Here is a 13,261-nt window from a genome sequence, read left to right on the forward strand (position 1 = left end):
CACATTGTACCCATGTCGGGAATCGAACCCGGGTCTTCGGCGTGACGAGCGAACGCTTTAACCACTAGGCTAGCCGACCGCCCCTTTTATTTTGAACTATTCGAGTCATCAGGGGGTATGTCAAGTTTAATTTTGATACATGGGACTCCCATCTGAGTTCAAGACAACCAGTTAGACAGATCCGAGTATAAATGGTGATAAATATAGAAGGAATTTGCCGGGACTATTGGGGATTCGACACTTCCAAGTTTGGCACATCAATATTCGACTATATATTGCTTTTTCACTAAACTCAACCACGACTCCAAATAATCAGTAGGACAGTGTAATCTGTCTTGGTTCCTGCAGACATTTCTATTTGTACCGATGTTTCACATCAACACTTCCCTTGCCTCGTATATAGGAAAAAACTCGTTGTAGCAACTCTTTAGTGATGAAATACGGTATTTATCTTAATGTAAAACCGAGTGAAATACTTTGAGTCTGCATCGATGTTATTATGGTCGGAGTCATGAGTGAGTGAGTGAGTTGGGTTTAACGCCGCTTTTAACAGTATTACAGGTATAATGCGGCGTGTCAGCTTAATGTTGGAGGAAAGCCCGAAGTGATGCAGGTCTCAGACGTTTACCCCTTCGGTGAAACCCACGAGCACGGGTATGGTGCTGACAAACCTAGAAACATAATCGGGGCGAACCGGGATTCGAACCCACAATCATAGGTTTCTGGCGTGCCCAAGGGACGCAACTCTGCACAGCGAATCGCGGCGCCTCAGACGACTGGGCCACCTGTGCCCTCTCGGAGTCATGAAAATCGCAAAGAAAATACATAACAACTTGTACACATGTCTTCTCATGTCAAACAATTAGTTATTTTCTGACCTGACCAAGTTGACATTTTCACTAATGGTTGCGCTGCGCATGAACAACCAGCTTGGAAGGTCAATCGATGAACTATACATACCATCTATATGTTGTCGATGGAATTGAGGTTATCGAAAACCGGTATACCAGTGTACATTTTTATCCTTTTTACTGGTTGCAGGTCCTCGCCAACCAACAGAATGGTGCAACACGTGTGTGTCATGTGTAGGCTGATGGCTGAAGTGAAGATTATGCCAGTTGTGGAATCACTGAATGAATTCGGCTGTTTGTCGGAAGACTTCTACCAAGACCTGAAAAAGCCATCTGTATCAAAAAGAATAAAATGGCGCGGACTCTTACGAAAGATAAACTCAAATCAACAGAAATTGACCAGGATGATATTTGTCCAACTCATTCAAAGAGTTAATCCAGAGATTGCGGATGAGCTTGAGAAGGTCAGTCAAATCTGTTGTGTGTGTGGTCTCATTGACAACCTCACCACTGATGAGTCACAGGATGATCAAATCAAATTCATGTCACTCCAGTTTCCGAAATCAACTCACACATGGGAACCTCTCCGAAGGTCAAAATCCCTTGATATCCTTATACAGTATTCATGTTCCAGCTTGGAGGACAAGCCATCCAAACCTGCAGACAAACCTCAGTCTGATACCTATCAAGATCATCGTACTGGGTATATTAGAGCCGTTTACAATAGGTCTGGGTTAGGTGATGAAGACTCACATGGAGAGCAGTCAACACACCTCACTGAATGTCTTAGTGAAACAGTAATCCCCTGTGGTGACTCTTACAGTACAGATGAGACTGTGGACTCTAACGAGACTTCCCCTGTTGAAGTCCAGAAATACGCGCCTTTCAATGAAAACAGCAGGTCGGATGCTGATGCTGATGCGGATGCTGATGCTGATGCTGATGCTGATGCTGATGCTGATTTTGAAGAATCTGCAAGTTATATTGATGCACCTGAGAGGTTCTATAAGTCAGACTTTGCTGATCATACCTCGGAAGGTACTTCTACAGCAAACATTGACCAACCCAGAGCATCTGTAGATGCAGAAGATTTCGCATTAGAGAGGGCCCCCGAAACACGTGGGAACATCATCTACGAAGGTGCTAAAGAAGTGGGACTCAATCCAGTTGAGCAGGTGCGCGGTCCTGATGAGGGGGAGATGCTTGCCTCTGAAGATCTGGTGCCACAGGTTACGAGCATGGTTTCCACAAAACATGTCGGTAGGTGCAAAGTCCAACTAATACAAGTTTTTATTAATTTTCAAACATACATTCCATATCCTTGTTATAATATTAATCAGTCATATCACAAATCAAAGAAACATGTCTTTGAGTTCTAGAATATGCTTATAATTTATTAAAGAGTTTTCACACATATGTTTATAAGTATTGGAAATTGATGATGGAGACTACCACCAATTTGCTCCTGTGGAGTTGAGCAATATTCCCTCACAATATTTAGTGAGTGAGTGTGTGAGTTGTGTTTAACGCTGTTTTTAACAGTAATCCAGTCATATCACCGAGTGTCTGCTTAAGGCTCAAAGTGATGCAGGTCTCAAACGTTTACCCCTTCGGTGAAACCCACGAACACGGGTATGGTGCTGACAAACCTAGAAACATAATCAGAATGAACCGGGATTCGAACCCACAATCATAGGTTTCTGGCGTGCCCAAGGGACGCAACTCTGCACAGCGAATTGCGGCGCCTCAGACGACTGGGCCACCCGTGCCCCGCAATATCTAAATCGTAATATGAGAGTGAAGAATTGATGTAAAGTGTGAAGGTTACGACAAAGACAATTTACTTGATTTTCTATCCCATTACAAGAATGAGACATCAGGTATTTCTATGGTAAGATGCAGATTTACACAAGCGGACTGATGTATAGGAGATATTCTTGTTAACGTTAACAAGCGCGGTAGGACATTAACTATTTGAATCTCACCAATATTGAATTATGTGTGTGCACTTTAGCATAATTCAAGATTGGTGAGATACAAATAGTTAATTTCCAGGGACATCATCGGATTAAAGCTCCTGTGTAAGCTCCTTGGTACAGTTGTTTGTATATATATTCTTGCTAACCTTTATTGTATTTAATTAATTTCGTTTTGAATATTACAGGCAGACATGCTACAAAAACGACACCAGTTCTATCGCAGGTACGATTAAATGGATGTTTAATTGTATGTCTACATTCAAGTTTCTATTTAAGCTAAGCATGTAATAGTTGCATGAGGTAAAATACATATAGATTATATGTATTAATGCATTTCTCAGTATGTTTCATATACTCAACAACAAAGGTTCCTGTGACACCAATATTTTAGTGTATTTTTCAAACAAGTAAAGTTTGGTTTTCAATATTGTAGTACATGTATGGAATCAAGTCACAAAAACGCAACTGCTACAGAAAAGCATGCATTCCATGCAAAAGTTGACTTTTATGCAAGCCCCATGCATTTCACTACCCAAGAATTGGTATAAAACATGTGCCTTAACGGGATTCCATATGCAACCAGAGGTGTACACACACACTATTGATTTGTAAATTGACATTTTGGCATGTTCATGTTTTTTTTATATGAAATCACACATTTTCTGAAGTCAGTATGGCAAATTAAACCATTTGAACACTTACATGAGTCTTTTATCAGTTGCAAACCGAAATTGTTTCAGATTTGGTAAAAAACATAACTTTGCATTCAATCTTATTCAATGTCACAGGAACTTTTGGTGTTCGGTATATTTCAATTCTAGTTTTCCATTGTAACAATATCGATGTAACCTGTTTTCGTTATTGTTCTAAATTCACCGTTTACATTTCGATGCTTATATCGTTTTTGTATCAAAGATATAATTCTTGAAAGTGATTTTATTACGCTTTCAGACAATTCCACATATTCCAGTGACGCCCCTTGTTTGGATATTGCAAGTACTGCTGGTGTTTACCGTCGTTGTAGTCGTGATTCATGTTCTGCCGACGGGCCTCCTGCTCAGCATCATAGCGCTGATATGCATACACATCTTCAGAAGCAGGAACGGCTAGAGAAGAGCCGATGTGGTCATCTATGGCTTTATCAGAGCTCATGGCGTTTCAAAATTGTTTGTTCGCTGCACTATGTTATAGCGACGCTCGTCATTGGACGAGGTTGGGGATTTTGAGAACCTGATCACTTTGCTCTGACTGAAACCTTAGTGTTATGAATTGTAGAAACGGTAAAGAAAAGACACTCGAAAAGAATAATTTTCGTGAAACTGATTTTGAAAACAAGCATGCCACTTCGGAAACGCTAGAATGATATGTAATTAGTGATTAGTCCCTTATAATATTGCTGAGAATCTTGTCGGTTGTGTTATTCAGATCAACGTAATTAATGTGCATTTTTAGATTTTGAGTCTTGTTCATTCATATTTGGAGTTGTTATTTGTCATCAGATACAGATTACATGTTGGCTAGTTGGAATCCTACAAATCTAAAGTAGTTTGATGTGTATGAAATATGAATGCAATAATATTTTCAGCATTTTAATAATGATTTAGTAATATTTCCCAGAAAGTTTGATGTTTCAAGAATGTTTTGTTCAGTTGAATTAATTTCCAAATATCCAGTTCCTCAACTCATCAAAATAGCATGAATTGTAATGCTTCATTTTCACATTCAAGGTAACAATCTCAAATTCAAAATTCTCAAGTCCACATGAATGAGGTCACGCAAGGGTACAAAGTCCCATGTTAATGTAATGTCCCATGTCGTGTAAGTGATTGGCCATTGCTGAGGGTGTCAGTCATGAGGTCAAGGGAGACTACTCGTTCTTGCATGTTTATATCGATGTATACTCTTGTTGCTGATATTTTCTTTTTTTCTTTTATCTCGAAGCTGCGAATAGTTGCCTTTTCTATCAATGTGCTTTGTTGATGAAAGACTAACATATTTTGAATTCAAATATTTCTTTGTTGTACTTATGATGTGGAACTGGTATGATCATTTAAAGATTGAATACAGTAAATAGTTGGGACCAAAAATGTAAGTTCGTTATATCCGTCAGTTCGTTATAAGCGTGTTCGTTATAACCGTTGTTTACTGTATATCAGTTTGGCTCAAGTATACTTGAAAGAAGTCGGAGCGAAAGGTGTATAATCGAGTCTGGACCAGACAATCCAGTGATTGATATCATGAGCATCGATCCACGCAATTGGGATCGATGACATTCATCATCCAAGTGAGCGAGCCTGACCACCCGATCCCGTTAGTCGCCTTTTACGACAAGCATAGTCGCCTTTTACTGCAAGTATGGGTTGCTGAAGACCTATTCTACCCCGGAATCTTCACGGGTCTCATGCACTGTGCAGATTCCGTTAACTGGATGAACATGTCAGGTGAAATGGAAATGATTACTACTGATATTTTCGAAATAAAAATTATGATTTTGCTGAAGCAATTATTGTCATTACATTGAATTGCAGCGATAAATATCCTCTTTAAAGAATGTTCTCCAAAGTTAAGTGAGGTGCTTTGAACGTTTCTAACACTGATTGTACAGATATCAGTTATCTACTTTTTAGTGTTTGTTTTCTCGGAACAGAACATAATTATATTTCTCTCAGGCCGAGGACCTCGGCATATGAGGGACAAACAGAGATAACAGAGTGAGGCGGGCGGAGGATTAGCTTGGATCTTTAACAGCTTTCATGACGATATGAGTATACAGTCAAGTCTCGTTAATCCGACAATCGGCTTTATCCGACACTAATGATGGAAACCGATTAAATCAGTGCTGTTCAGATCCGTTAATCCGACAGTCTCGCACTCCGACTCCGACACACCTCATTTGCAACGAATTACCGAAATCACTCATTAATCAGTCTCGTTAATCCGACACAGTGATCAGCGTACTCCGTGGTCATCTGCCCGCGAGTACACAGTCCTGTATTTCTTCTAGACAGAGAGTTTTAGGAGTGAAACAATTCCAAGAACTTTAAGCGTAATTGGGGGATTCCTGTATTTGCATGGTATATACAGTGACAAGCAGCGCCAAAATATGTACAAATAAAATCCGAATAAACCCATTCTGTCCAAGCCAGCTGTTATCCAAAGTTGTCTGCCCTACGTGAAAAGTTTGTAGTTGCTCTCACTGACAAGGCCTTAAATAACATACCCATCATATGTAAGCATCACTACATTAAAGGCCAGTATGTCAACTGAGGAAGAAATCTGGCCAAACCATAAATGACTATGAGTACTGTCAACTTTTGACTTGACTGAACCTGAAGACATGTCCACACCTCTTTTGTACTGGATTCCAAAGCTCCATAAGAATCCGTACAAAGAGAGATATATTGCTGGGTCCAGCAAATGTACCACCAAACCCCTGCCTCAAAGACTGACCATAATCCTTAATGCAATCAAGGAAGGACTTTCTTCATATTCACGGGAAGTATTTGAGACACGTGGAATTAATACCATGTGGATTCTCAAAAAGATAAAGATTCATAAACACATGCTCATGATATTGTACAATCGACTCTGCTTTATGCAGAGATTTCTATTGGATATTAAAAGCGTTTTGTCACTTTATTTATTAAGTAATCTATAAATATTACTCAAGCTTATTGTCAAATGTGAAGATTCGATATGTGGAACATTTAGATGACTTTGCAACACCTACGTTCCAAGTTACTAATTTATAGTTTGCGTGAAATGATTGCTTTTCACCAAAAAGATGATAGGAAACTGTATCACAGTCAAACATGGCTCATGCAAGTTTCGTCTAAAATAATTCCATATACGTGAGCCATTTGAACATTCCATCATTGGTTATTGTATCTTGATACCAGAAAATGTATTTACTATTGGACAGTCACTAATTTTTCTATATAGACCTTCGACCAAAATGCAATCATTCTTATTTTAATATCTACGAGGAGAGGAGTTCTACCCAGCTCTCCATTAAGCCTTAGAAAAGGTGTATTTTTTATCTTGAAATACGTTTCCCAGAAAATGTATATCGATTATATCAATTAAAATTCGCAAGGTGCTTATACTCATCAGCGAATTCTGAAGTAGTTCCATTCAAACTTATATGCTTTTTTTTGTCAGATGCATTACACCCAAGAATAATTACTTTTGTTTTATCATAAATTAATAATAAGTTTCCATCTTTTGCAATACAAGTCAAAACAATAAAAGAATTTTGTCTTTTATTGAAAGTGCGAGTAGGGCAGTATCATCTTCATATATGAAAGTACAAACAATATTTGTGAAGTCTTTTATTGAAAGTGCGAGTAGGGCAGTAACATCTACATATGAAAGTACAAACAATATTTGTGAAGTCTTTCATTGAAAGTGCGAGTAGGACAGTAACATCTACATGTGAAAGTACAAACAATATTTGTGAAGGATCAACGATAATATCAAATGAAGACGTATCCAATTGTAAACCAATGTAATTATGCTCCGTAAGATACAATCTCATTAATGTACACACAAAATAGGTGCAACTGTTCTCTATGGTCTAACACCAATATCGCTAGGGAATAGGTTACAGTTTACTCCATTGTCAGATACAAACGATGCAGTTGCATGTGTTGTGGTGGATGCCACTGATGGGGCATGATACATGTACCTTTGTGAGAACACCTGGTGTCATCACTTTTAGATAGTGATTAATAAAAACATGCGCATGTCATAGTCGGAATTGAACAGTTGTACCTAACCATGACCGACTATGTAATCGAAGAACACAACATGTTCTTAAGCAAATTCACACTTTGACAATTTGACAGTCAATTTTGTTTGTCTGTGATGGTCTCTCAAAGAAGGCACGTATTCTCTTCAAATGATCGTCCCAGGTATGGTAAATAAGGTCGCCAATGTAAGTCTCCGTTTCTTGCAGGTCAGATGTGAGTTCATTGATGAGGAGTTGATCAGTAACAGATGCAATTTGTAATCCAACATAACTTTGTCCATCTGGAGTAGCAAAAACAGCGTCTTTGCACGTTCAGTAAGTGGAATCAGATAGCACACCTTCAAAAGTTCAAACTTACTCACAAACGTTGCTTGACCAATTCTGTCAATACAGGCGATTCTATGTACGGGCCCGTTTAAGATAATGATTGATTGTCTTTGTTTCCTCCAATACTGTAGATGACAATTTTAGGTATGTTAAAACCAGGAACAACAACTCAGAAACAGACGTACACGTACAGTAGTGACAATACACAGTGTGGTGAGTGAGATAAAGATGTGTGAGAGTATTATAAACCTATTCATTGGGATCGCTATTAAGTAATAGACTTCTTTCTATAAGCATTAAAACCTATTGTGAAGTTTTACTTTCCAGTCGGGTTAAATCTCATAAACAGGGACGTAGTAATGTCCCTGGGATATTATATTTTATTAATATAACTTCCGTTCAGATTGTAACATGTAATGAAATGTAAAATCAAATGACAAATGTTTTCTTTATATTCACGAGGATGGAACTCGCAACCTTCATATCTGTAGCCCAGTGAGTGTACCACGAGGCTACAGAGGTGTTGATAAGCGTCACAGTTTTTCAGAATGTCCTTTTCAAGATCCGTACGCCAGCAACAGATATTTTACGCGCGTTTGCTAAGGTTCGTGGAAAGTATGTTCGAAACATAAAAATGTTGATAAATGTTGTTTTAAGTTTCTTTTTTCGGTTTATAAGCATGGAAAAACACTTTCCCTCGGTTTTGGAAGACAGAGCATGCCCTGGGGGTCGGGAAAAACCGCGGGGGCTTCGCCCCCTTGGTTTTTCCCTCTCCCCAGGGCATGCTCGGTCTACCAAAACCTCGTGAGCGTGTTTTTTCCAATACATAACATGCATTCCTTCCACATAATGAAGGGAAGATGATCAGTATGTGCTCAAGCATAAACGGACAATATAACATCGTCATAATTTAACCCCATATTTATATTACAAAGCCATGGACATCAATAAGATCACATATACCTTTGAAGAGTTAATTTCTTTCATGTATATTAATGGTACATGACATAAGGATATGTTTAACAATAACATTTGCTACTTTTCCACACAGACACTAACAATTGTTGATAAAGATATAATCTGTAAAGGATAACACAAGGAGAGTTGCCAGAGTTTTGAGCCGAGGGCTAGCATTTTCTACAAAATCATCAAACTTCATACGATACTCGCTTTTAAAATCAGAAGTGCGTTCATCTGATACAAATTCTTTTTGTACTTTCTAGATGTACTTTAGATGTCCTGTCTCATAGGGGTTTCATTTTGTGGTGCGACGATTTCATCAGCACCTTCATACTCTCTTTGAAGTCTAGTTCGAAAGGTCAGAACATAATGTAGTAAATGCAAGTCTGATTGGTCATAAAGCCACTGTTCTTGCAAATGATTATTGGACCATTGACCATGTGACCAAGACTTACTTAAAGGGACTGAATGCTAATGATTCCTGCATTGACTATCAAGCAACAAGTATACGCCTTCACCCAACTCCAAAAGTCATGAGATAAGGTCTCAACAATCAAGTGAAACACTTTCCACTTATCTTCAAGACCTGTGAAGATCCTGGGTAGAATAGGTCTTAGGCAACCCATACTTGCCGTAAGAGGCGTCTAACGGGATCGGGTGGGCAGTCTCGCTGACTTGGATGATGCATGTCATCGATCCCAATTGCGTGGATCGATGCTCATGATGTCAATCACTGGATTATCTGGCCCAGACTCCATTTTTTACAGACCGCCGCCCGAATAGCTGGTGGTAGACTACCGAGTGTGGCGTTAAACAACAAACAAAACCACTCATCTTCAGCAGGTGCTTCTGGAGGTCTCCATTTCCTCATCAAAACACCTTCTTGGTAGTAGAAACAAACAAGTTCCTTGGCATCATCATCAGTACAAAGCGGTCATCTAGTATGCAGTAGGGTCAACACTCTGAAAATGAGCAGTATGGCTCAACACAAAAGTAGAATGAGAATGATCGTAGAACGAGTCACAATACACGAAACAAATATCCCTAGAATTTTTCCTGAAGCGACTCAGTGCTCAGTGTTGAAGGGATTGGCTCAACGCTTACACATCACCAGCTTAAAACTTGGACCATGCCAAGTCATTACCAATCATGTCAACGCCAGGACGAACACCTGACAGAAGGAGTGACACCTCAGAGAAGGAGTGACACCTGACAAAGGTAATGACACCTGAGCGAGGGAGAGACACCTGAGAGAGGGAGTGACCCCTGTGAGAGGGAGAGACACTGGAAGGAGAGAAAGATACTTGATAGTACGGGAGACACATGGCTGAGGGAAAGACACCTGAAGGAAAGAGTGGCAAGTAATAGAAGAGAGGCGTGTAACAGAAGAATGGCACCTGAAGGAAAGAGAGGCACATAACAGAAGAGAGGCACCTGAAGGAAAGAGAGGCACATAACAGAAGAATGGCACCTAAAGGAGAGAGAGGCACGTAACAGAAGAGAGACACCTGAAGGAAAGAGTGGCACATAACAGAAGAGTGGCACCTGAAGGAAAGAGAGGCACATAACAGAAGAGAGACACCTGAAGGAAAGAGTGGCACATAACAGAAGAGTGGCACCTGAAGGAAAGAGAGGCACATAACAGAAGAGTGGCACCTGAAGGAAAGAGAGGCACATAACAGAAGAGAGGCACCTGAAGGAAAGAGAGGCACATAACAGAAGAGAGACACCTGAAGGAAAGAGAGGCACATAACAGAAGAGTGGCACCTGAAGGAAAGAGAGGCACATAACAGAAGAGTGGCACCTGGAGGAAAGAGAGGCACATAACAGAAGAGAGGCACCTGAAGGAAAGAGAGGCACATAACAGAAGAGTGGCACCTGAAGGAAAGAGAGGCACATAATAGAAGAGTGGCACCTGAAGGAAAGAGAGGCACATAACAGAAGAGTGGCACCTGAAGGAAAGAGAGGCACATAACAGAAGAGTGGCACCTGAAGGAAAAAGAGGCACATAACAGAAGAGTGGCACCTGAAGGAAAGAGAGGCACGTAACAGAAGAGTGGCACCTGAAGGAAAGAGAGGCACATAACAGAAGAGTATCACTTGTGCATATTGAGTAAGAGACCGACTTATAAATATTCTTGCGTGCAGTCATGTTGGATGACCATTTGTTACCATTTTACTTCGCTGCCGGTGTCCCGGTATAAGCTCTCCCCCGTACAAATTCTCTCTCTCTCTCTCTCTCTCCCCCCCCCCCCCCCCCCCCCGGAGATTTTATACCAGTACAGATTCTCCCCCGGAGAATCTGTTCTGAAATAAAATCTCCCCCGGGCGGATATATTTCGCTCCCCCCTCAGTATAAAGTCTTCCCCCTGATTATTTGGATTGGTGCAATGTCTTTTGGTAATATATACTTTCAATAGATATTTTTATTGTAAGGAAGGTTATTTTAAGAAATAGATTATGAAATATGGTCAAAATGAATTGATATTTCAGCATATTTTATTTGGTAACTGTACCTTCCATCCTAAAATAATTATAGGACGTAAATCATACCAAACAAATTTGAATGAAATGACTTAATGTAACAAATACATGTACGGTTACTGATGTAACTGAAATCAGAAATCAGAAATCTTATTAATCCTCGCAAACATTCGGTTTTAACACTAACTACGTAACAACTGTCAACATATCCACGCGCGCCTCCAGCTCAGGCTGTCCGTTATACTCTGATTTAAGATCTAAAATATATTCCTTAATACACTACGATTTGAAAATAGTATCAGTGGCTAGAATATCATGGTGCAACCAGGTTTCTGTTAAACACCCCCAACACATACAAGTAACTAAATGTATATTTAGATAAATGTATAACCCAGAAAAAATAAAGGAGAGACAAAAAAAAAGAAATAAATAAACAAATAAAAATTAAAACCTTGAGGAATATGAAAAGCCAATGTGTAATGCTAAAGCACGAAGACACGATAAATTGTACCAACATTGCAATGTTCCCGATATGCATGCTTTACCTGGGTTACATACCGGTGATCTAAGTTAGAAATATATGACAAATAAACATTAAAACCTTGAGGAATATGAAAAGCCAATGTGTAATGCTAAAGCACGAAGACACGATAAACTGTACCAACATTGCAATGTTTCCCGATATGCATGATTTACCTGGGTTACATACCGGTGATCTAAGTTAGAAATATATGACTTACACATTTACACCTTACATATTTTAATTACAGATTCCTTTGTCTTGATTTTAATGCAAACATACCAGGCTTTTCAATGTATTTTGTTTCAACAGATTTTTATACATAAATATATGAATGGGGATTGACAAACAAGCTATACTGTCTTATGTAAAAGCCGCCGCCCTTTAGGCTGAGTTTCCATGTGCGCGGTTTGCCACGAGGTATGGGACCGCTAGCCCAAGGGGATACCTCAATCAGACACAGTATACTGACTCCGAGCCGACCAGTCGTTGGCTTATTCCCTTAATCTCGAAGGCAAGGCAAGGAAGCAGCAATCACCGTCTTTTAATGCAAATTGTGTGAATGACAAGCGGTAGGGCAAGACATACTTACCCTTTTCGCAAACACCTGGTGTCATCACTGATTTTCAGTGGTCCATTCATATAATTTCACAGATATATAGACCTTTACACCAAATGGAATATGTTTCGGTGTATTATTCTCTTGCATTGACATTTTATATTAACCTCTTCAGGAATGACACTCTCCAAGCTCAATTGCAAGCTCCGTCCATAGGGATATCTATCTAATAAAAGCAGCCACACATACACATACACGTGCATGCACGTCACTATATGAGTACAATGATCATGTCACATGTAGCAACAATCCAGATATATCATGGTTCGACTAAAATAAAAGAACAAATATAATCTAAGCTAAAGATATTTCGATGATTCTCATACAGTTTCAAGTTCATATAGTTTGAATCAGCAAATTAACAAGCTTAGAACATAACATCAACTGCTCGGTCACAAAACTGTTTAAAACATATTATGATACATCCACGAGCGTATGTAGGACAGGCAAATGCTATCATCTCAAGATCTCAAGATTTACAGATTTGTAATGTGAGGGATAATGTTGTTGATGCCGTAGGACTGTTGTTCCGTCCTTTTATCTCGGACTCAGATCCCTTGATCAATCATTGTTCATCATAAATCAACATCGGTATCTCACTGTCTCGGAACTGGATAGATGTGTGTACATCACATACATGTACATTCCTCTTGATACTCTTGAAAATCGCTGCTTCAATGGTCGATGACTCATTTCAAAGTCTCACAGCACTTGACAGTTGTACCGCGACCAGTAAAAGGGCAACAAAGTGGTTTACGTACATATGTAGAT

At 39.5% G+C, this 13,261-nt stretch overlaps 1 protein-coding gene across 1 annotated transcript; it reads left to right on the plus strand.

The window, feature by feature from the left end:
* Nucleotides 1-1,060: 1,060 nt before the first annotated feature.
* On the plus strand, nt 1,061-4,108 carry LOC139455410 (uncharacterized). The gene is made up of 3 exons (XM_071236964.1): nt 1,061-2,111; nt 3,016-3,053; nt 3,782-4,108. Exons 1-3 carry the CDS (start codon nt 1,061-1,063, stop codon nt 3,938-3,940), a joined length of 1,248 nt encoding a protein of 415 aa, XP_071093065.1. The 3' UTR covers nt 3,941-4,108.
* Nucleotides 4,109-13,261: the final 9,153 nt, after the last annotated feature.

This window comes from Haliotis cracherodii, unplaced genomic scaffold, assembly GCF_022045235.1.
Source record: "Haliotis cracherodii isolate W230 unplaced genomic scaffold, xgHalCrac1.p SCAF_11, whole genome shotgun sequence".
In the NCBI taxonomy this organism is placed as follows: domain Eukaryota; kingdom Metazoa; phylum Mollusca; class Gastropoda; order Lepetellida; family Haliotidae; genus Haliotis; species Haliotis cracherodii.